This window comes from Rhea americana, unplaced genomic scaffold (genome assembly GCF_003343005.1).
Source record: "Rhea americana isolate MKP2758 unplaced genomic scaffold, rheAme1 scaffold_122, whole genome shotgun sequence".
Lineage (NCBI taxonomy): Eukaryota > Metazoa > Chordata > Aves > Rheiformes > Rheidae > Rhea > Rhea americana.
This window is the reverse complement of record NW_028185284.1, coordinates 310,686-335,941: the sequence shown is the minus strand read 5'-3', so window position 1 is coordinate 335,941 and position 25,256 is coordinate 310,686. Positions and strand designations below refer to the sequence as shown.

At 36.3% G+C, this 25,256-nt stretch overlaps 1 protein-coding gene across 2 annotated transcripts in view; it reads left to right on the top strand.

The window, feature by feature from the left end:
- Positions 1 to 24,524, top strand: part of PDE6C (phosphodiesterase 6C) — a 30,555-nt gene extending 6,031 nt beyond the window's left edge. Inside the window, exons 2-22 of one of the 2 annotated variants that reach the window (XM_085325375.1) lie at positions 5,487 to 5,639; positions 5,753 to 5,842; positions 6,117 to 6,257; positions 6,817 to 6,891; positions 6,988 to 7,052; positions 7,157 to 7,223; positions 8,037 to 8,084; positions 8,283 to 8,432; positions 9,098 to 9,241; positions 9,335 to 9,403; positions 12,460 to 12,606; positions 12,977 to 13,084; positions 13,188 to 13,297; positions 16,017 to 16,104; positions 17,588 to 17,688; positions 18,743 to 18,850; positions 19,126 to 19,189; positions 20,236 to 20,310; positions 20,452 to 20,535; positions 21,486 to 21,639; positions 24,454 to 24,524. In XM_085325375.1, the coding sequence (XP_085181501.1) occupies positions 5,487 to 5,639; positions 5,753 to 5,842; positions 6,117 to 6,257; positions 6,817 to 6,891; positions 6,988 to 7,052; positions 7,157 to 7,223; positions 8,037 to 8,084; positions 8,283 to 8,432; positions 9,098 to 9,241; positions 9,335 to 9,403; positions 12,460 to 12,606; positions 12,977 to 13,084; positions 13,188 to 13,297; positions 16,017 to 16,104; positions 17,588 to 17,688; positions 18,743 to 18,850; positions 19,126 to 19,189; positions 20,236 to 20,310; positions 20,452 to 20,535; positions 21,486 to 21,639; positions 24,454 to 24,524 (2,112 nt within the window). Of the gene's footprint in view, positions 1 to 5,486; positions 5,640 to 5,752; positions 5,843 to 6,116; positions 6,258 to 6,816; positions 6,892 to 6,987; positions 7,053 to 7,156; positions 7,224 to 8,036; positions 8,085 to 8,282; positions 8,433 to 9,097; positions 9,242 to 9,334; positions 9,404 to 12,459; positions 12,607 to 12,976; positions 13,085 to 13,187; positions 13,298 to 16,016; positions 16,105 to 17,587; positions 17,689 to 18,742; positions 18,851 to 19,125; positions 19,190 to 20,235; positions 20,311 to 20,451; positions 20,536 to 21,485; positions 21,640 to 23,753; positions 23,774 to 24,453 lie in introns of those variants that run through there. The other variant, XM_085325384.1, reaches the window with a different exon arrangement.
- Positions 24,525 to 25,256: the final 732 nt, after the last annotated feature.

Sequence of the window (25,256 nt, the reverse complement as noted above, 5' to 3'; positions counted from 1 at the left end):
GAAGAATAGCCACCAGCTCTCTTGGCACTTCTACCACAGCTGGAAGTTAGTCTATCACTTCTGCTCAATGGTGAGAGGCAATACAGTTTGCCAAACTCAAAATGGGGGAGATGGGCTGCCCAGCAGGCACTGAAGTGTCACCTGGCAATGGTAAGAGGTTTGCAAATGTGAGTAATTGTGACAGCCATGTGAAAACCAAGGTGTTAACGTCACCTGTGAGACACAAACAAATGACACTCTGCTGTTTCCTAGCTAGGGCCCTCAGTCAAGGATGCAAAGGCCTGTAGGAATGTTTTACTTCCTAACATCAAATCACACATATAACGGAGATGTTGCTGCTGGGCCAGTTTACAAGTAATGGGAAGCAAGCAAATATATTGGAGATGTAAGAAGCCTCCATGCTAACAAGTCTGAGCTGCTGATCTGCTCCTATTGCTTCAAATGAACTAGTGTAGTGAGCCTTCACCTGATCAGCTGAACAAGGACAGATCCACATTCCCTATTACCTTTCTGAGCTGCTTTTCACACTACTCCCATTTTCTTTCTTCCCTGCATTGGTATAAATTACAAACTTCTTGCATGTGCCATGAAAACCAAATTAACAGGGTTCACACTATCTCATTACTTACAGTAGTTTTCACATTCTCTGATCAAATTTACATTCACAGAGTAATTTACACCATTGAGTTGGAGCTGAAGGTTTCCAAAACTGTCAAACTCACTTGCCTYAAGCTGCATTTTGCTATTAATCCAATCAGAAATGCTAAAGACTTAGCTCACTGTTCCGGAGGATAGTGTAGCAAATCCTAAGATAACATTATGAACTGGGAAATGCACTTCCATCATTAACTACTGTATAGAATGGTTGAATGAAAATTAGAATGATGGTCTTCATTGTTTTATTAAGTTTAGCATATTTAATGAGAAAGCCAGTGAAAGGTTAGAAAGTTCTGCAGAGCTCTTTTTCACAGTTCACTTAAAATATTGTGGGATATCTAAAGCCAGCAAAAGAAGCAGAATTCATTCTGAAAGAAATAAGATCTTTCAGGACAGTTACAGGGAAACACATAAGAACAAAACACTGATTTTTTTTTTTTTGCAAAAATCAATCTGTGTAATTGTTTTAGTTAAAACAGATGTTTTAGTAAGCAAGCTGGAGTTTAATTATATATGCTCACTTCATATTTCTAACAGCCATAATAAGGAAAATAAAATAAGTTATTTTTAGAAAAGATGTCCTGATTTTCCTCTTTCAGAGAGGCGTAATCACTTTGTTTTCACAACAGTGACTGATTTTTTTAAATTCCACTGTTAGTTATGGGATGTAAATTAGGCTTATGGAACCTAAAGCAGTTGATAAGTTGAGCCCAAAAGATCTGAACGCAGAGCATTATATTGAAATTGCATTCATAAAAGGTTTATAATTTTATGCATCTACAGTCATGTTGGAAAGTTACAGTGAGATAAAACTGGTGTCATGGGGTAGAAAATCAAAAAACTGCAGCAGCTACGCATTTCAAGTATACTGGCTAGCTGCGTAGTAACCCCCCAAACTCCTCTCAAGTTATCGTCTCTCACCAGAAACAGGAAGATGAACATGGAGGGGAACTTTGACTTTCCATTCCAGTATGCTGGTGCTGGTTTAGTGCAATTTTAGGACATGTTACACATCTTATAACATATCTACAAAATTGATTGTGGCACAGTAAAAGGCGGTATACCTTAGCTTTAAATGGAGCTAGTAGAAAATGATCATAAATATACAGGAGCTAGTCTGGCATAACAATCTGGAGCCTAAATTTACTTTACCCAAAAGCTACCAAAGATGCAGCAGTGAGTTACACCTATGCAACGAAGACAATTCTGGGGGAGATTTCCTGTACGTGACAATTCTATAACATACTGCTGCTGTTTCTACCATCCTAGACATCCCACTGTTGTGCATTCTAGCACAACTAGTACACACTCGGTACAGCACAGTATGATTACAAAAGATTGTACTAATTAATGAGATGAACTTCATACTTCTGGGGAAAAAAAAGCACTAGTAGTGCAGTGGGCCCACTTAAAGTGAGAGAATGTATGCAGAGTCTTTTCTTCATTTTTCTCCTAATTATTAACACTTCACTGTAGAGACTGACTGTCTTATTTAATAGATAGAGATTTGTTGTCTGGAGTTAGATAGTTGTTCAGAAATCCCCTTTCCCATTAAAAGTCACTTGTATGATTTAATTGGGAACTGAAAGTTCACAACATCACTTTAAAAGAYGGTTGGATTCTTGAGATCAGCCTCAAACAGACTAAGGGTCCGTCTTCACAGGAGTACCAAGATTCTCCTCTGGCTTTGATAACTGCAGAGCAAGTTACTAGCTTATTGGTCCATGATTTTCCACATATTATGCAAAAGCGATTTGCACTGAAATCAAAAGGAGCTTATGTTTCTGAGAAAAAATGTTTTAAAACTTTGGTCGAAAATTAAGCAATTCTGTGCCAAGTTCAGTAATGAAATTTCAGTAATAAAAAGCCTTAATCTAAGCACGAGTTTTTGATTACACATGCAAATCATGTGCAATAGGAGTCTTGGCATATGTTATGAAGATGCTGCCAGTGTGTAAAAAAGTATTTATATCTGCATTGCATTATCTAGGTGCAACTGAGGTTGGCTCAGGTCACTAACTTTGTTTATGAACACAGACTGCATTCTTTTAATTTTTTTCCTATCCTCTGCACAACTCATTTGACCAAAGTGCTCTTTCCCAAACCTACTTCTACTTTCAGCCTGCAGTTATTAAAACAAATTAAAACTCAGCTATTGAGTCCTGCTGAGTCAGTTCACTTCAGGTGATGTAAGTCCTTTTTAGGCATTCAGAAAGCCAGGACTGTCTGAAATTTTTTATTTGTTCCCTTATACAAGCATTTAGAGCTCTAAAATCAAGACTTAGTCCTCACCATATGCTAGATGCTGTAGGTGGGGCACAGAGGCTACAAAACAGGGTCAAATTCTCTATTTCCTTTATTTGGAACAGATGAAACACTCAGATTCAGAAATTGTCACTGAAGCCCCTTCAAACTCACCCCAAAGCCAGAATGGATGTGTCTGTAGATAATTTATCTCAGAGAAACTCAAATATTTCTATGTAATATCTCACGTTTGTTTAGAAGACTATAGGGCAGTATTTGATTCTCATGTAGAAAAGAAAACTTGACAGGCATTTTCCCTACAAATCTGTTCACTGAGATATCCTGATACCTTTGTCCTAGAAAAAGAAAAAACTGCAACTCAGTGAAAGTTTGACAGAAAAAAAGAAATCATCCTATCCAGACAATATTTGGAATTGGCTACACTTTCCAGGGACCCAAATACAGCCTGATACTTTGAGCCACAGAGAAAACGTATTGCTTATTTTTATTCTTTTCAACCTGACTTATGGGGATGACACAGGCCTCCTTAAAAGAGTCAATACTCTGTAATAGACCTCAATTGGTAAATAAAAAGACATTCCAGAGTCACGTCCATATTTTTCATTCCTTTCAAAGAAATGCAGATTTTTCAGAGTTCCTTCTAGGATTCAAAACCACAAATACAAGAGATGGACTGCCAAAAGCCTATCAAGAGCTGAAGGGAAAAACAAGTAACATTTTGAACTCAGAATAATAAAGTCCAATCTACATTCTCAGGATTAAATATCCTATAAATTCAACATGTCCCAGAAAAAATTGTTAGAGAGGAAAGAAGGAGAAAAGAAATTAAAGGAAAGATCCACAAATTAGACAAACAATCTTAGTTCTGGCATTTACTAGCCTTTTCATGATTAATTTTACAACCTAAAAAAGTTGGGAGTTTTTCCCTGAAGAAGCACTGTGTATAACTTTCTGTATTTTAAAAAGCAGAAATTCCATTATGTGGCATCCCACAACACCATACAGTCCATCAGCAAGTAGGAAACCTTAGGGGAACCACCATACAGATCTTGCTTGTCAGTGCTGATGCAATATTACGTATCAGCTCTGGGGACGGAAATGCAGTAACTGGGGTCAGAGACTTTACAAGTCCAAATAATTGCCAGCAGCAGAGGAATAGTATGATTTGGGAATCTTGGTTCTGGGTGGATATTCTTAAAATATGACTCCTTTTGCCTTCCTCTGGCCAGCTGCCATGCCTGTCTGTGGTGTTACAATCCGGTCTGACCCTCCCTGGTTACCAGGTCCCAGCCATCACGTCTTGGTGCTCATTTAATACCATTAGCTAATCACCTCGAGAAACCGGAAGCTGACCTTCCCAAGGAAATTCAGAGAGAGTCCACCACTGACTGCAGCCCCTGACTAGCGTGTTCATCCCTCTGAAGAAGAGGTTTGTGTACTGACTCGTAGAAAGCAGCAGCTGCAAGGGCATGGGAAAAGCCCAGTGAAGACAGAGTCTGGCTATTTTGGCAGCTTAGTAAAACCGTGTCACTTCTGAGTATGCATATATTGATAGATTTCCAACCTCCAGCTAACATACCTCAGATAAATTTAGATGCATTTTCACAGAACAACAAGCGGCATAACCTTGACAAACAGATTTCCCTGACAAATTTCAGGTCCATTTTTGAAAATAAAGGGAACACTAGCATTTCAAAGAAAACACCTCAAGGATTTATTCGATACAAGAAAATGAAATGTTGTTTGATGGAACAGATGAACTAGCTTCCCAATAATTTTCGTATAAAAGAATGAAGAAATAGAATAGCTTTTACTAAATTCCTCCTCAGCACTCAGTTTCGAGGAAAAGCAACTGGAGGGTTAGTTGTGGCTCATTCGTCGTGTGGTCTCAGTTCCACAAGATCACACACTACACCAGAAGCAAGCCTGGATCCCTCCCTGTTCTACACCCTCCTATTCACCAGGGGGGCTGGGAGCTGCAGGAATGGGAGACTGTCAAGGAGGAATAAGACAAGGCTCAGCCGGATGCATAGCTCCAGTGGATACCTCTCTGACAGAAGCATTTTCAACTGCACACCTTCAAAAGTGTTTGCAAATGATCTTATGTATAGTTTTAAACATTGCACATTGGGATAATATCATTCATATGAGCTACAAAAATAATTAAGCAGTGATAGTAAATTTTAAATAGTAAATATTAACAWAGCTGCAAAATAATTCTCTTATGTGCAAGCCTATGTATTAGGCTATTAGGTAGCCACAAAGCTGTTGTATTCTCTCCTTTATTCTAGCTCTTCTCAAATTTTTATTTCCTTAAATTTGTCCTCATTCTAATAAAATTCTGCACACATTTTGGCTCCAAGAGCTGTGTTCATCATCAATGCTTAAACTAGCTGTGTATGTATATGTTTGCAAGCTCGGGTTAAATAGTCGTAGTGCCTTTTGGGAGTATGAACTTACTGCACTATGCTCGTAGCATTGTGAACCTAAGTAGCAAATACGGTGATCATTTGCGTTTAGCATGGACTGTGATCGGTTTCATTTGTGCTTCTGTTTTTTTCCAGAATAACCATTTTTCTGATTTTCTGGACAAACAAACTGGTTATACAACGATCAACATGCTGGCAACCCCAATTATGCAGGGCAAAGAGGTGCTTGCTGTTGTGATGGCACTAAACAAACTAAATGACACTGCATTCTCAAAAGAGGATGAAGAGGTAATAACTTCAAACACTACATAAGAGCACAACTGTTACTTTAACAAGTATTTTGAGTGAATCTCCATCCTGGTTTCATACTTTGTCTTGTTTTTGTTCTTTGTCATTTTTAGGTCTTTAACAAATACCTCAATTTTATATCTTTGGTCCTAAAAAATCATCATACATCGTATCTCTACAATATTGAATCCCGACGAAGTCAGGTAAAGAAGAATTTGTTAACAATCAAACTTTTTTTTTTGTCTGAAATCATTATTACTTCCACCATCTCACATTCTCACAAGCTTATTGAAATAAGAATACCATCTATTTACTTTTTTTTTTTTTTTTTTTTTTTTNTTTTTTTTTTTTTTTTTTTACAGTAATGGACTTCATTCTTGTTTCTTGGAATGTCTAGCATTTGTATGGCTATGTTTTCATTCAAAATGCATTTTACCTTTGTGAACATTTGCCATCTTTCTCTTTTGTTGTAAATAGATGCTTTTGTGGTCTGCCAACAAAGTATTTGAAGAGCTGACAGATATAGAACGGCAGTTTCACAAAGCACTGTATACCATTCGAATATATCTGAATTGTGAAAGGTACTCTGTTGGTCTGCTGGACATGACTAAAGAGAAGGTAACAATTTTAAGAGTTTCCTTGAAATATATTAAGTCCTAACTTTAAGTTATAAAATCCATCCTTCTAATTACTTAATTCATCTGTATGGAGGTATTTCTAGTGTACCTCTCCAAGACATACAGATACTATACTTTCTAACCCTTTGGGACAATCTATATAAAACCCAACTAAGTCACAAAAATTACATGTGAAATATAAGCATGGTAAAGTCTATGTCCACAATAAATACAAAAGTTGATTCTGAAATTATTTTTTTCACATTAAAAAAATATATGTGCGGAAGAGAACATGAGAAAACTACATTCTGATTATCTACCTTTTAAACAATGACTAAGGTGAACAACATTCCAGGGATAAGGTTCACAGCAGCCTTCAATTTATTGACTAGTATTTCTTGCCCGGAATATATTTAACAATATTAAATTGCTATGGAGAAGGGAAAAAACAAAACAAACAAACAAACAAAAAAAAACCCGCTACCCACAGATTTCAGGTTACCTATGAGTACAGAACTGCTTTGCTTTCTTTTGCTGATCCCCACGTATCCCTTTCTCAGGAGTTCTACGAYGAATGGCCCATCCGGCTGGGGGAGGCAGAGCCTTACAAAGGCCCCAAGACACCTGATGGAAGAGTGAGGATCTTCTTTTTTTCTCTCTCTTTTTATGAATCTTAACTTTGACACTGAGGTTTTACAAGTCACATACATGTTTTTCCTCTTTTCATTTAGGAAGTTAATTTCTATAAGATTATTGACTATATTTTACATGGAAAAGAAGAAATCAAAGTAATTCCGTGAGTATTCACTGAAAATGAGTGGTAATTAGATTTATTGCTGGGATAGAATAGTAACATGTCTGTATGTGTAGAAATCATTTAATTTTATTGTCTCTCTAAAGGTCACCTCCAGCAGATCACTGGTGTCTTGCCAGTGGATTGCCAACGTACGTGGCTGAAAATGGATTTGTAAGTTTATAATAAAAATAATTACAAGTGTTATTTTGTGTGGTTCTTCTGATCAAAAGAAAAAGAACAAATAAACTCCCCACATCCAAAAACTCTACAAAAAATATTGTGCCACCTCCAGTGTTACTGCTTCCCAGAGAAACCATGTGAATCAGTAGCCTGGATGGACAAACCCTCAGTGCAAATGGCCAAAATATCAGGAAAATTTCTTTCCAATCATGGTGATATCAGAGGAATAAAGTGTGTATGTCTGATGTTGTGTTCTAGAGGTACAAACTCAGTCTCAAAAAAAAAAAAAAGAAAAAAAAAGAAAAAAAAAAAAGTTAGTAAATCACCACATATAGGAGTTTTTAATTCTTTTTTCCTCATTTCTGCTTCCTGGTATACAACATAGTCTGCAAGCCAAGATAATTCAAAGTCTTGGTGAATAACAGTTATTAATAATCCTGTGGCATTTTTTATAACAGTAAGGACAGAGTCCTCTGAGTTAGTTCTTAATCTTTTTTTTTTTTTTTTTTTTTTTAATAAATCCCCATGCAATTCTAAATTGGGATAGGAGGAGTTCTCTTAACCGTGGTGCTTATTAGCATGCATTGTGAGACATCATACATGAGGCAGCTTGCTATAAGCACTCCAGAATTTGTAGAATATCCAATTTAATTTTATACCAATAATTTTGATTTCTGTAGCTAATTTGCCTGCTTGCTATATTTTCGTTAGAAAATATATTTACCTTTTTAAAATACCTGGCCACRTCCTGAGGGGTATTGTATTCCATTTAAACAATGACTTTTTCTTTTCTTTATACTGCAGATTTGTAACATGATGAATGCACCAGCAGATGAATATTTCACATTTCAGGTAATACCAGTAATGTTAACAGATGTATATTGTAGAAAAATATGCTAATGCTTTCCATCAATTAGTTATACAGTTGCACATATAATTTTCCATTAATTTCTGATTCACACGACCTAGTGTTAAGTTAGTTATCTTAATAGCTGTATTACTACTTTTAAAGAAGTATACAACATGCCCTGTTCTTTGTCTTTCCTACAGAAAGGACCTGTGGATGAGACTGGATGGATAATCAAAAATGTCCTGTCATTGCCTATTGTTAACAAAAAAGAAGAAATTGTGGGAGTTGCTACATTTTACAATAGGAAAGATGGAAAACCTTTTGATGAGTATGATGAACAGATCATTGAAGTAAGCTTAATAAGATAAGAGGCTTTAAGTAATTGTATGTTAATCAAAATATTATTGTGAAAAAGTACAGTTTAAAATGTCTGAACATTTTCTAATAGGCTGTATTATCATCTAAGCAGAAGACTACCTTCTTCATTGTATAGTTTCTTAAGAATCAGAGAATTTAATTTTGCTTTATAAACCCGAAGATTTATGAGAGATCATTAAGTTCCAATGATGAACATAAGTCAGATAGAATTTTTATCATATCTTAATAACAGACAATATCTCCTAATAAACACAACTGGGTATGCAAGGATGGCACACTGCTTACCAATGGACATGATGCCTGTGATGATTGCTCAGAGAGCAATCATGTGCACTTGGGCAAGATACACAGTACATCCAAGTCCACCCAGCTAACTTAATCTCCATTAGTCTCAAATTCTTGTACACAAAATAAGAATATGGGCCCTTAACTATATACGTTGAGAGGTACAGTGGCATTAAAAGCTGCAAGGCATTAAGACACCCTGCCGATGAAAGTTATATGCCTCAACAGGTAGAGTTATACAATGCTTTTAAAGGGCACTACCAGAAATTGGAGTTTAAAGTAAGTAAGTTCAAACTGTCAGTTTAACTTAATTGTCATGGTATCATCTCCATTTTTCCTGGCTTTGTTCCAGACTCTCACGCAGTTTCTGGGGTGGTCTGTTTTAAATACCGACACTTACGACAAAATGAATAAGCTCGAAAACAGAAAAGACATTGCTCAGGAGATGCTCATGTACCAGACAAAGGCCACTCCTTCTGAAGTTGAATCTATACTGGTGAGTTTCTGTCCAGAGCCATAGAAATGAAGTAGGAAATTTGCTGCACAGAAACAAATGTTAAATGAATTTAACATTCATTTTCATTTTTAGAAGTATAAAGAGAAATTAAATGCAAAGAGTATAGAAGATTGTGATGAAAAGGATCTTATCAGGATTTTGGTAAGTCATTAGACTGAAAATTTGAACTCCCAGTGGCATGATTATACAATATAATACTGGATCTTCATTGATGTAGAAGTTGTATGTAGCCAAGTCCTGTTTAATACAATGACAAATACAAGCCAGATTGAGTTGGCTTAATAATATGTCTTCAATATTTTAGGTCCTCTCATGTGCAGTCACTGTTACTTACAGGGAAACGTTCTTTCCTAAGTATCTGTTAGCACACTTTGTTAGCCAGAAACATACATAAAAGTTGATATGAATTAATATTTAAAGTGTTAAATTCCATTGCATTGAACAGCCATCTGGACAGTGCTATTCAAAATGAAAATAGCTATAATTAATTTTATTTCATTTTGAAAATAAAAAAAAGACTCATTAATGTAAGTCCACTTTCATTCTAAGTAACAGAACACACACAAGAGTGTCAGATTAATTTTCCTGAGTTTCCATGAGCAGGGAAGTCCAAAGGCCATTGTCTGAGACTTCACAGTGATAAAGACTTGACCTGATCATTTAGAATTCTGCTACTATTCAAACAAAAATGAGACACTTCCTTTTCTGGAGTATACAGTCCTTTGGCTGCATTAGTATTTTAGTCTGGAAATAGAGTGCGCTTTTGAAGCAAAGGTCCTGTTTGGGCCACTTACTGCACTTTGTTTTTTCTTGTGGAGCAGCTCTGGAGCACATGCACTGGCTTACTTTGGCAGATACAAAACTGAAAGACGGGCTCCAGGGAAGCACTGAATATATTTCCACTGTTAATGGACAATTTAGTGCACAGGACCAAAACAGATATAGGCCAAAGAAAAACCTCCAAAACATACACAGCACGCATGTTGAGTCCCAGGATCAAAAATTCCACATATTTGCTCCTAATGTTAATGTACACATAGCCATAATGTGAAGATCTCATTAAACTACTTCTGACTGTGTAWATGTACATGTCAGAGTGCAACTATRTTAAAGTTTTACTGGATCCCACAAAATAGATGCTCRCACGGCTTACAAGTTGTAAACTCAAAAAACAGTCCCTTTTGAGCTACATATACCTTTTAAAATAAGTCTATTTTAGCTCTATGAAAAATTTCAACAATAGATAAATATTTTAAAATCTCTCCTTTTGCAGAGCAACAAATCATAGTGATAGCACAAGCCTCAAAAAAATTTTTTTTTGCATGGATTTTTTTTGTCTCCAGAAAGCAATTAAACTGAATTCTTTATACATTGTGGTGTCACAAATTTAAAGATCTATTATCTCCTGCAGTGCCAAGGCTGCATGCGAATGCTTTATCCTATTAGAAGGCCTAGAATCCCAGCTAGYTAATTGGATAAAGCAGGTGTTTCTAGATCTGATGATTCACAAAGTAATGGGTCTTAAAACACCACTGCTCCAGGTTTCCTTGACTTTGACCTCAACCTCAGATCAGAGCAAAATTAAAGGAAAATTCTAYTAGGTAAGAAGGAAACATTGTTGCATTGATATTCAGCCTTATTTGTTGAAATATATGCATAATGGAATCATTGCAACCATATAATCTAAGTTTTGTATTGCATCAGACTTCCCTGATTTAACTCCTGTTTTGATTGGGACACATCCTTTAAAACACAATACTGCTCTCCTCAGGCTTTGAGATGTACAGATGAAAAGTATTATGGAACAGCTTACAAGTATCACTATTACCAGTTAGGCTATTCAATGAGTATCTGCACAGCATATACAGAAGAGGCAAATTAAATWCAAAATAAGATTCTTAACTTTCATATCCAGTGAATTTTAGAATTTAGTATGTGCTTTTTGGAGATTCGTCAGTGCAAGGAAGAGTTTGGGCTCTCTATCTGCCCTTCAGAGTGAGAAAAATCCCTGAATGGCATCCAGCCAGTACCTAATAAAGTCTAGTGCATGGGGAAAAGAATATGCACTTATGCTGTCCACTGCTTCTGAAGTGGTCCCACATTTTCATCAGCAGTCAGGACTGTTTAGAACAGGCTGTTTTAAACTACGGAAAGGACATAGCTAATAATCACCCACCAACTACAGAAGTAAAAAATAAATGATTCTGTAACAGATTTGAAGTAAGCTATAACTGTGACTACTATATGGTCTGTACGTTTAAGCATCATAACAGTATTTCCTTTATGCATATACTGAGTTMATTCAAGAGCCAAGCAGTGAAGAATCTACAGCAAGCAGGCAAMCAGAATGCAGATATCCGCAACCACTCAGACTATGACCTGAATTGTTACGTCTGATCTTGCAGAATCTTCCAGTTCACTCTCCATGTGCCAAATCAATTCTTGAGCATTCTCCACTAAGTGTAAAAAGGCTATTACAGATATAAAGAGAGACTCTCATGGGAGGCAGGGAAATTTTGACTAATTTTGAGAGGTGGCTGGGAGCAAAAAGAGACACCAGCCCTGCAGAGGTTAAAACATATATATGATTCTACAGGAATCTTGGCTTGCCTATATAGTCTCTCCCAAAGAAGGCAAGACTACAGGTACATGAGCACATAAACATGCCTTACGTTGTTTTAAAAATGTGTTCATTGTTATACTTCCTTCTACTTTTAAAAGTAAACAATATTTTATTCTAAGAAAGTGATTTTTGGTCGCTCTACCTATAACTGTTCCTAASATCCCAAAGGAGAACAACCACTTACCAAGAACAACAGGGCTTACTGAATAATTTTACCATGAAAAAGATTAACTGCAGCCTTGAAATTGGGCTAGAGGTGAGAGAATCAAGAAATTTTATCTCTGGTAGGAGAAACTCCAAGGCCTTGGACTTCCTAACCAGGGAAACATTCAGATGTTCAACACAGAAACATGCTAAAATTTGTGGCAGAGAGAAATACTAACTAGCAAAGACTTTTACCTATTCTCTTTGAGAAGAAAGCTAGTAGTCATCATTAGTGAAGCCTGAGACCCTTGAAGATACAATAAGCATACTGCCCTTAGGCAATGTCCCCACTGAAATTAGGAGGAAAAAAAAATCGTTCCAACTTCGCTTTTGCCAGAAAAATTCTTGTGGTTTTAATTTTTCCTAACAGAAAGAAGAATTACCTGATCCAAAAGATTTAGAACTTTATGAATTCCGCTTCAGTGACTTCCCTGTTACAGAACACGGTTTGATAACTTGTGGAATACGACTGTTCTTTGAGATAAATGTTGTTGAAAAGTTCAAAGTTCCAGCAGAGGTCTGATTCATTCTTATTCATTTTCTTTCAAGATAGCAGAGAAATAGCTGACTGTAGGTACTTTAATATAGAAGTGTGCTACATTAAAAAAAATGAGTAATATGGATAACAATTATCCTATCTTAATTAAGCATTTGCATATTTTTAAAAAGACTTAAAACTTATCCTGAAATTGTGTGACCTACGTAAGGAATTAAAATCAACATGCATTTATGTAAGAACAGTTTGCTGGTTCCATTTTTAAYTTAATGGAAAGCAATTATTTTCACAGAACTTGCACATTTTCCCAGTAATTTTGATTTTTTTTAAAGAAATTTCAGCATTTTGTTTCAGTTAACAGCACCATCTCAATCACTTCTATTCACAACAGGTACTTACAAGATGGATGTACACAGTCAGAAAGGGTTACCGGGATATCACTTACCACAACTGGCGACATGGATTCAATGTGGGACAGACAATGTTTACTTTGCTAATGGTAAATTTGCTAGTATTACACATTCAGCATTTAGCTTTCCTTTCAACCCCAATTGCAAAATTCAGGCAGGCATATACTTAGAATTGTCTATTTTCTTTTATAGACAGGCAAAATAAAGAAATACTATACTGATCTAGAAGCCTTTGCCATGGTGGCTGCTGCTTTCTGCCATGACATCGATCACAGAGGGACCAATAATTTGTATCAAATGAAGTAAGTGAAAATACCAAAATACATGGCCATATGGTATTTATAATAGTAAATGGGAAAAAAAMCAAATGTCAGTATCTGTGAAAAATAATATATATATATATATATACACACACACACACACCATATCTGACTAGCATGAATAAATATTCATCCTACAGAAAAGAAAGAAATTGAGAGTTCTGCCTCAGGGCAATTGTCATTACTGTGGGAACACAAAGACAAAATGCAAAAGCAGGCCATCTTAGAAGGAGCTCCGAAATTTGTAATTCATTTTTAAGAGAGATTAAGCTCYGGCAGTCCTTGGATTATAGTGGTGCCTCATGCACATGAGGCTACAGAGTGGTGAATTTGATGGACAATGAAGCCAACACTGTGGCAGTGAGTGGGAGCACGAAAAGTAACAGCATCTGAGGGGCAAGTGGCGTGGTGTCATTCCTGCAAGGACTCCTGCCCCAGATCTGCCTCCAGCAGCCAGTAACAAAGTCACATTGGCTCTAATGCAGTAGATTAAAGCCTCAGCTGCAGTTCTCATTCTCATTCTGCTCTTTCATGGCTTCCAGCATGCCTAAAAGCCTGTATCTGGTGCAGGATTGTCACCTTCCCAGCTCCAGAGCATTCCACAAAGGGTTCAGAGAGTACCATAATAATAATATCAAAAAGGTCTCATCCCAGTCTGGAAACTGTTTCATGTGCTGTAAGAGGAATGCAATGAAGCAAATACGAGAAGACTGACGTGACATGATCCAAAGGACAAGCAATAATGTTGCCTCTAATGTTTTCAAGAGAAGGCATATTTAAATGAAAAGTAAGGAGACTAAAGAGGACAYGGTGGCAGCAGTTACTCTGGAAATTTTAAAAACATCTGTCTCCTGCAGCAAGTGCCAGGAGATRAAAAAAATAGTTTAAGAATGTTCAAAAAGAAAACAACATCAAGATTTATACACAATCTAAATGTCTAGAGGACAGTTCCATATGGATTAGTTGACTGCCTTAAGCAGCAAGATGCAAAACAAAACTTGTTTGCGTTCTTACTGGTCTAGTGGTAACTCAAAAGGAGCTTAAATAAAAAGAATAGAAAGTCCCTAAATTGATATATTTTTTTCAAGATTGCATAAGCACTTTTCTGGTGAGGGATTAAAGATGTGGAACTTAAATAAACAAAAGAATTCAGCAGGAGAGGGGATTTAAAATGCATTTTTTCTCTCAGCGTCCCACTGGCCGAATCTGCTAGCTCTGTTGTTCCTCCATTCAGTTTACCGATTTATGTAGATCCWTTCCTGAAATACAAGTCTCCTCGTATGTTATATAAACTAAAGAGCTTGCATTCTGCTACAGGGTCTAAACRCCAGTAAGCTACAAACATCATGAGGTTAAGTTTTACAACTCCTGTTCCTTTTTATTCTGAATATGCAAAATACCCTGAAGTATTTGTGGTTTTGTTGTTAGTAGATGTTTGTCATAACCCAACATGAATTCCTTTGATTTTAGACTTACCTGCATAGTTATACACTGAACTGAGACACACTCATTTAGTCTTTCATGATATATGTAAGGGCTTCTAAGGGCTAGCCAGACAACAGAAGTTTCTCAGGATGTTATGTGTGTCAAAGGATTATAACCATAATTTTCTTAGCACTGTTTCCCACCAAGTGCATCKCCAGGATGATTCATTCTCCTCCCCTGCCCCTAGCCCAGGAGAGGAGTTCAGATTGTGTGCTGGAGCAGTGACGCTCGGGGATTTTCTGATTATTGTCAGGGATTCTCCAGGTGACGTAAGAGACAGAAAGAGAATGCCGATTCTTATTCGGCTGACTGCCACTTGTCCAAGTAACTTTAAGGGAGCTTTAAATCTTCCTACTGTGGTCTTTCCTAGCTGAAAGCCCTCTGTGTGAGGTCAGACACAGTAAAGCTATTTATAAAAAGTTATCAGGCTTTACCACCACAGTCTTAATCACAAGGTAGGAACTAATGGTGGCATACACCAATCCTCCTGGGTTACTTCAGAAACTGACTTACTAGCTAAGGGAGGAAAGGAGGAAAATACACTTCTGAAGGTTCAGAACCAGCTAACGTGTAGGCAGGACACTTCTCCCTTCTTCCCAGTGCTGTAACCTCAAGTGCAATTACTTCTGCCTGAAGCTCAGCCCAAGGTCTGAGGAAGGGTTTACAAGCACTGTGATAGACTCAGTACATCTGAACTATCAAAAYGTACACAGTCCATAAAGCTGTGATTTTTGTTTTGACTTTTTTGAGAGAGAGAGAACCCAAGAGCATTAGAGGAATTAAACTGCATTATATCATTACTCTAGATTTAAGCAACCATAGTTTGAAACATGAGGGGCACAGTCCACATTCATTAGAGAAGAGTTTGAAAGCCAAGCCACACAACAAATACGGAGAGCTAGAAAAGGGCTGCTTTTCAAATATGCAGAATCTATGTGTAGATTAAACAAACAGCAAAGTGAATGTGAAAGCTAAAACACAGGCATGTTTTCAAAAACGGTTTGAGTTTTGAGACAGTGGGCGCTGAACACAGTGCCAATTTCTGTCATGTCTCAGCTGCAGTGGTGAAGGCAAACAAGTATTTTCCTGCTCTGCATCATCCCAATGGATACTAATGATATAGTAAACTACTGAACATACAGATCAGAAGCATTTTAATTATAGCAAGTAGATATTACCTCTGAAATACGATGAGCAATGGCTTCTTTTTCAACAGGTCAGCAGCTCCACTGGCAAAACTTCACGGCTCATCCATTTTAGAAAGACATCATCTAGAATACAGCAAAACCCTACTGCAAGACGAGGTTTGTATACATCAATCTCCTGTTAACACTGATCAGTACAAAAAAACCCTCCTCCACACCCCCACCCCACTGCCACTGCTGCTGGGGGGGGGAGGTTATTTACCATGGAATCGTGGTAAATAACGATGACAGGCAAAACGGAAGAGTCAAGTTTTTTTTTTTTAAGCACGCAAAATGTTTGTTTACCTGTCTATTCATGGTGCTGTTGTAGTTTTTTTTTTTTTTAAAAAAAAAAAAAAACGCGAAATGCCTAACCGCGGCGCCACGGCCCGGGATCGTCGAAGGCCCCGAACAGCGGTGTCACGAGGTCCTGTGCTCTCGCACCTCGTTGTCTCCTCAGTTAATGGAGGAAGGAAAACCAGGAGACTTAGAAAAACGCGGMGCGCGATACCGCCATTCCCTGTGCTAGGGACGGACACTGTAGTTTAAATTAAGGAGGTGATGGCGCCTGAAGGGCTTCCCAGCGCCTCAGTAAGCAGCAGGCCCCGCTCGCGGGGCAGCCGGTTGTGCTGACCCCGGCCAACAGCCAGCAAAGATCGCTGTTCTGGAGGACTTAAAGTCGATACCGTCAGGTTTATGGATGTAAACAAATGGGGAGGAACTGCCACTGCTTTACTAATTACATGGAGCGCAGGTGATTCTGTTTGGTCTTAGTTCGTGTTTAATTAGCGTATAGCAATAGGCAGCTCGTGCCCCTCGGAGGCAGTGTGGATGCCGTTATCCGGGCGGTCTCCGGAGGCGGCGTCTCCGCTCCTTTGCGCTGGTCCCGTCCTGCTGGCCGCGCAGGGCTCCTKCCTGGCCTCGCCACCGTTTCCGGCACGTAGGCCCTCGCTCTCCTTTTAGCCAGGCGGCCGCTGGAAACGAGCGTTTTCGGCCTTCCTCGGCGCTCAGGGGCGAACGCAGCCGCAGGTTTYGAGGTGCAGGGCAGCGCTGTGCACTGCCCCGCTTTCCCCTTCCTCCTGATCTCAACAGCAGAGACTGAACTACAGCTTCCTCTTCCCCCTTAATCTGCAAGACTAAAATAAAATTACACAGGCCTTAAGTAATTCTTCCAGGATCAGTTGCTGTAATAGATAGACTTTATACATATATACACACACACACACACACACACACACATATATATATATATATAAAATATACCTATAAATACCGTAGATCACTTCAGCCACTAAGATTCGGTTAGTGCACGTGACATTGCTGTGGAAAATCATACAATGTGGTGATTTACAAGTTCATATTTGGGGCTCATATTGGAACCCTAATTCATAGAAATATTGGTATTTAAGCATGTGAACTGCTCTTGTGAATAAGGGCCACCTTTGTCAATTGAAGAATTTTTAATTTGTAGTAATTTATATTCAGGGACAGTAGTTGGCCATGCGTGCAGCTTTGTTGTACTATTTTATGGGACAGCCTGTGTAGTACAAAACAAAGAGAGTTTTATACGAGGAACTGAATTCGTAAACTTTCCATCTTTCAGAGTTTAAACATCTTCCAGAACCTAAATAAGCGACAGTTTGAAACCGTTCTACATTTATTTGAAGTTGCAATAATAGCAACTGACTTGGCATTGTATTTCAAGTAAGTACTAAATTCTGTATAATTCCCTAACAAAAAAAGTCATACCCATACAATTTACAACTGTAGTTTTGACTTGTGATACACAGAATATAGAGCTACATTTAAAATTGTTATTAAATAAGCCTCATTCTTGTAAAAAACAAGACATTCTTAGATTCATTAAAAGCTTTTAAACTTCAGAACATACAAATGTCTCTAATTCTTAGCATACATTTAGTAGGTCAGTCAAATATGCTTTTTCTTACAGCAAAAACTGYATTTTAGAAGTGCAGATTCTGTAATGTAATTGTGAGGTTGTGTGTGCACGTGTGATATTTTTTGTACCATGCTACAATTACTCGTATGAAACATGAAAATGCTTAGGCCATGGAAATTAAGCTGTTGGTTTAAAAATGAGATTACAAACATTTACTGATCTCAGTGCTAAATATGCTAAGGACTCTAAAGATCAAATCATCTGTCCTGTTCCTAAATTACTGACTTAACATACTTTTATAATAGGTATTTTCTTTAAAGATAAATGGAGCCTTTTTCTTTTTTTTTGTAACAGTAACTCTATTAGAATATTTAATGCAAAATAAGAGATCTGTTAAGCAATAGCAAGACACATTTATGCTTTTCATMGTTCCTCTTAGTCAGGTCATAGTGCATCTTAGGATATCAAAGTAGGTTAGGGAAAGAGCATAATTAGTATTTGTTTCACTTTTTCCAATTCATTATCTTACAGGAATTATTATGAAGGAAAATGTGTGATCCTAMAGAAAGAAGAATGTCACACTAAACAGTTTAATCTGAAGAGTTAGGAAATCTGTTATCTCTTTCTTCATAAGGAACCTTGACATARTATGTCAGCAATCCATAGCAAAATCTAAATGTGTTAGGTTAACTGAAAAACCTATCTTTGAGTTCAATGCGAAGAAGGTGTCACTCTGMTAATCCTATGACTAGGATACTACTACGGAAAACATAAATGTGGGAAATATGTATTTGTATTTTATTTATATTGCAGGATCTTTTGTTCACTAATATCTGATTTATTGGTATGTTTTAACAGGAAAAGAACTATGTTTCAAAAGATTGTGGATGCAATTGAAAAAATGGAAACAGAAGAGGAGGCAATTAAATATATATCTATTGAYCCAACCAAAAAAGAAGTTATTATGTAGGTGGTTAATATCTTACATTTTATTTAGTCAGTTATCAGGRACTGGATTTTAAAAGCATTTTGGTACCTAGACACGTAAATTAAGAACTGGTGTTACTGTTAAAAAAATKATGAGCTTAACTGAATTTTGAATTGGAACTAGATGGTAACAGGCTTTTCAAAATCTGCACCCAAATGCATCTTAGGTATTTAAATTCCTTAAAAAATCTGGATCCTAGCTTTTTTCTTTCATCATCCTAACTCTATGCCTGTTCTGTTTTGTTTTTACATAGGGCTATGATGATGACTGGATGTGACTTGTCTGCTATAACCAAACCTTGGGAAGTGCAAAGTAAGGTAGGTACTTTTCAAACAGATAATACCGCATATGTTATCCGTTTTATTGCCTATTTGATGCATGATCAATAAAATATATATATATATACACATTATCATTTACTAGATATTTAACTGCTTAAACTCAATTGTTTCCAGAAAACAGTCTCTTTTTTCTGCCAGTTTAAGTGCTCCACGGTGCCTTTCCCCAGCCAAACTCACATTTGTTCCACCCTTCTCTACTTKTCAATCAGCCCAAACTGGTCTCCCAGCTTGTGTCATCCATTCCAGCTTCCCTTAAAAGCCACTCACTTTCATTTTGTGTGGTTTGATTTTTGCTATTTTGGGGTATTTTTTAGGGTACAGCTTTAACAACAGCAGGATTTGAATRGCATCCGTTCTGTACAGTCTAGTTCCATTTCAAGGTAGCTTAATCAYGCTAGAATAAATTCTATAATGCAGTGTGGCACTGCTTTGCACATAAATACTCACCATCACACTTAAGCCCATCARTTAGCCTTACAGGTATAAGTTTTAATAATGCATAATTTAAACAACTGTAAGATGCCTGTGGAGCCTTCTAGGCAGTACATTACAGGTATTAGACGATTCTGTTGTTACTGATAACGTCTTATTGTTGTCAATAATCTGTCATATAGTCAGCATGCATCACATTTGAAAAGTAGTAGAGATTAGTTAATTTGCTGGAAAAGGCCTTACAATACACTAGACAGTATCTGCAAGCGTGGAAAGAACTGCATGACTATCTCTGCAGGAATTAAAGAGTRAAATTTTATTGTTTTTGACTAGTACTCCCTATTTCTGGAGAACTGTTTAAGCTACTCAGAGAAAAGCTAGCAATAAGTAAGTTCTGTTTCTGTYTGAGGGAGGTTAGTAACAGTAGTTAAACTGTAAATTGAAAGTACATTGATATAAACAGTAAAATGTCAACTCTCAGTTAACATTTTCTGGAAAACCTTTTTCTTTCTTTGCTTTATTTTTGTTTTAATTGACTACTTTCTGTGTAAATTTCCACTGAATTACACTCAGAAACTGTAATTTTTCAGGTTGCCCTCATGGTTGCAAATGAATTCTGGGAACAAGGTGACCTGGAACGAACTGTGCTACAGCAACAACCAATTGTAAGTACTAAACAGCTTGTCTGTGTTAAGCAGTATTACCTGTTATTAAAAATACAGTATAAATATCGGTCCATTATSATTTCTATATTGTTATACCAAAAAGCATGATATCTACATTAAATTACCACTATTCTGTTCTAGCCTATGATGGACAGAAACAAAGGAGATGAACTACCTAAGCTCCAAGTTGGTTTCATAGATTTTGTGTGTACATTTGTGTACAAGGTAAGAATAAATATTTTGGTTTTCCCTTTGCAGTAAGTCTGATGGTACTATCAGTGACAAACAGYTGCAATTAAAAAAATTCTAGACATCAGCAAGACTCTTGGTCATGAGGTAAATAAYTATCACAGGAGGCATAATTTTTAATCTTTTGTTATTTGCTCCAAAAAGCAAGTTCAAGAGATGCTATAAAGTGAAGATCACAGTGGAACTTGAGGGTACACAGCTTTTTTTACTATCTTGAAAGACTGAGTTCAAAAGCCCAATACAATTCTTCACAGTTCCATTAAATATGAAGGATGCAACATGTGGATGCTTACAGCAATCAATGAAAACAATGGCACAGCAAACAGAATATGAAATTTGCAATTATTCTGGATGTATAGATATTCCATACTTTCTGGAAAGCATGGAAATGCCAACATTATTAATCCCTGTCTAACTTTTACTATTATCCCAAAATATCATGTAGCAAAATGACATGTAATATTTTAATATCTTCAGGAGCATCCTCAATTGCTTGAAATATGATGTTGCCATAAGATACTATTTTATTAACATTGTATGTTACACAATTGATACCAACAATCATATGATAAAATGTAATGTATCACAATGATGATTGTATTGTATGAACCAGGCTATCAAATATGGTGGATTAGGGAAGATATTAAAATGTATACTATGTAATACAGATCTCTTCTAACTAACAAACTGTATGCACAATATGGCATTATTATCTCCATTATTATCTCAGCACAGAATTTTCAGTAATATGCCACCACTGGCAAAAAGAACATACTCTGGAACGTACAGCAAGTACTTTTTTTTTTGTTTTTGCTAACTTTTTCTCTTCCAAAGAAAATCCGTTACCAGAGACGGAAAAAATTCAGAATTTATAAATCATGTGTCTTTACAAAATTCTAATTTACTAATTTAAATCATTTGTATAGGAATTCTCAAGGTTTCACAAGGAAATTACACCTATGTTCGATGGTCTTCAAAACAACAGGGTTGAATGGAAAACACGGGCTGATGAATATGAAGAGAAAATTAAAGTTATTGAGGAACAAAAGAAAAAGGAAGAAGAAGCAGCTGCTAAAAAAGGTTAAGTAACTTTTACAGTTYTCATATATATAAGGTAGTCAACATACTCTTTTCTCTCTGAAATTCACACATTGTGCAGTATTCTATGAAACTTTACACTAATGGCATGCAACTTCTGAATTAGCCAGACTATCTTAGTTGCAAGAGGAGTTAGAAGATTATATAAATCCTGTACACTGACTTCATTTTCTAAACTGCACTACTATAGAAAATATGACTGTAACAAAGGTGAAGGGAATGTAAAATTTCTTTTGTCTTAAGGCTTAAAGACTAAACATAATARAACACCTATTTATCCGTTAGTGCTGCAGTCACTTGAAACACAAAAARTGCAGCAATTCCATGTATCATCAGCATCAAATATATTAAGATGCTTTGCTTAGGCTGAAAATGAGTATCATAAAGAAAATGGATGAGAATGGATAATTTGCTGGATTTGCTGGAATGGAGCAGTGTATATCCCCACTCCTCTTCCAAGTTCAAGATAAARCTTTTGGCTGTAGTTTCCTATCATCAATTTCTTGGCTAAAAAAAATTCTCTCTCACGAAGTGTAAATTTAACACATCAATCTAAGAAAGCCTAAGTTCTAAAATTATAAGTATGGCATTGCATGTGATGTGAGAAAACATGATTTGGTAGAAACTGAGAACCTATCACTCAARTGTAAGAGGGAAACAAGTCCACTATTTAGAATCTGTAGCACATTTRGAATATTAGATCAACAGGTCTGCCAATCAGCTGAAATGCCTGAAAAGGTTCAGAGATTAAAACAAAAATATGTCTAATTTCTACAGAGTAATTATTGTCAGCTATAGTTTGGAGGAGTTAGTTTAATAGTTTGTTTCACATCTTCAAAATATAAAACAGTAGTGAATAATTTATTTGTTAATCAGTGTCTGTGGGAAATAGGTGAGTATTCGTCACATTTCACACAGAAGAGAGGTAACTCAAGGCCACGCATCAAGTTACTGTCAGATTTTGSAGCAGATGTGTTCTTGACTCCTAAAATAAAATATTGTTGCAAAGTTTGTTAAAAGTGTTGCAAATTTAAATGATTTATTCAAAGCAGATTTTTGAAAGAGAAGTGTAATAAARTGAATCAAATATTATTGTACAACTATATCTTTAACAGTTTAAAACATAGTCATTTATTATGCCAAATTCAGCATTATCCTCCATTCAACACTCTATATATTCTTACAAGGCTACAGAGATGCAATAAAATTACAAGAAAAAGTTTGGCCTGCTTGCACTCTTATACCACTTTCACAGGAATTATGTCCACCCCATTTTCTCTCAAATTTATTTTTAGAGACTTTAATTAATCATACCATCGTATTAATTTACTGCTCAGAACAAGTGSTTGGGAATATAAACAAAATACTCTTTCCTTGCTCTGGAATGTAAACATCTGAACTTCACAGAAATACCAGGGGTGGGGTCAGGGAGGAACAGGACCTACTCACAAACCTTCTTATGTATCTGCTTTCTTAGCAAAGAGTATAGTTACTTAAAGTCTGGTCCTATGCTGTTATGTGTAAGGTTTTTCCTAAGTAAAAATAAGATATTCAGGAAGAGTCATGTACTTGCACTCCCACTTGAAATTAGGACCATCTTAAATCACTGGTATTTTGGAATCACATAAGTCACTGTGACTTAGGGAAAGAAGTTATCTTCCCACAAGAAACATTACACAGACAAGCATGGACAGACTGACTTACAGGAGCTAAAGATTTGGCCTTCTTTGCATATCATAAATGTGCACTGCAATGAGGCCATGCAYATTTGTGAATAACAGATCTGAAATTGTCAAATCAAGGCCATGTAAATATAWGGGCTTGTTAAGTGACTTAATATAAAAAACTAGTATAATACATGCTGAACCATGCTCAGTTCTCTGGATCACACTGACCTGGCTATTCTTAGCCATTCAGGAGAGAGTAAACAAAATAAACATATTTGCTGAACCACTACAGTGGAAAGTTCAGAACAGAAATTAAAATGGAGTACAGCATTAGTCTAAGAAAATAATACATATATTTAATAACAGTGTTGATTATATCCACAAATTACAGARGGTAGGACACTGATCATGTGACATGTTTCAATGCAGGTGGAAAGGGTCGAAAATGACCTAGTAACATGGTGATCCACAGCATTCAAATGTAAGTTTTAATTCTAATATTGGTATCTTACCTTAAATGAACCTGGAAACACAATTTATTACATTGAAAGATCTGAACTACGACCAATAAAAATCTGTGGAATCATTTGAGAGAGACATTAACAAAATCATTAGCTACAGATTAAAAAAACAAAAAAAAATCTCTCTCAATTGCTAATTACAAAGGGATTCATGCATGGTTTGTTAAAAGTTTATACAACTAGGTCAAATTCAAGTTTTTATCTTCTCCTTCAAAAATGGTTTCAAATATTATATAGATACAACAGTTTATTTCCTTTGCATGGCTTGCATTCCTCTGTTTTGTATGTGTGGGACAGAGTTAAATATACATAACTACTGAAACTTTCCAGTAAGAGYGGTTCAGTGTGTGTTTGATCCTTTCAGAAATGCTGATATCAACTGCTCCAACATATATGTGTGTGTGTGTGTGTGTATAATATATATATGTATTTATACTATGCTTTGTTTCATATTCTGATTTCCCAGATAAGTAGGGAAAACATTCAATTTTCAGAAGATCAAACACATATAACATCCRTATCACAAAAGCAATACTTGTTTAAAAAATATGGAGAGCAACYGAAATGAACAGAAAATATTCACATTCCTTTCCTTCTCTGTTTTTTAGCTGAAAATGCAGCTGGAGGTGGTGGCGGAGGTGGAGATGAGGGAAAATCCAAAACATGTATAATTTTGTAATASATAGTCTCAAAAACACTGTTTCTGCTACAGAAAAGACTTCTAGAAAGTACTTCAATGAGCCCCGTGGACTTCTGCTTGGCATAGAATAGTACAGATCCATCTCTTAACAGTCCTCTTAAACAGCTGCCATTTGTTGGAAATTATTTTTAATGGAGTAAAAGAAACAGTTACAATTAAAAACTGAAAAATCAAAAGACAGAAGAAAAAAATGATTAATGGTGCAAAATGAGTTAACTGTGAGGTCTTGATATTATTTCACGTCACAATTTGTACACAATATTTTTATTAAAATATTTAACTTCTGCACACTGTCCTGATAGATCTTACGTGAAATGACTGAATGAAACTTAACATGCATACTTCAATCAAAAAATTGCAGATTTCATAACTTGTGTATTTAGATTTTTATATTATGTGTATTCCATAATCTGGAATTGTGTCCTTTTCCTTCATACTCAATACTAGATACAATTCTAGAGGTAAACATTTATTTCATTTTAGGAGAGCTAAAAATTATTCCCTGGCTCATATCTGTAAAAAGCATGTCCATGGTACACGGTATTTTTCCAAAACTACCAGGGATAGATCTGTAAATTGGACCTATAGCTTGGAAAAACCATTCCTTTGTTCATGTGSAAGTGGCTCTGCCCACGGTTCCTAAACTGAGTACCTTTTCTTTTTGAAAATCTAAAAAGGCACTGATACCTGTAGCAATATATCTACAGCAGA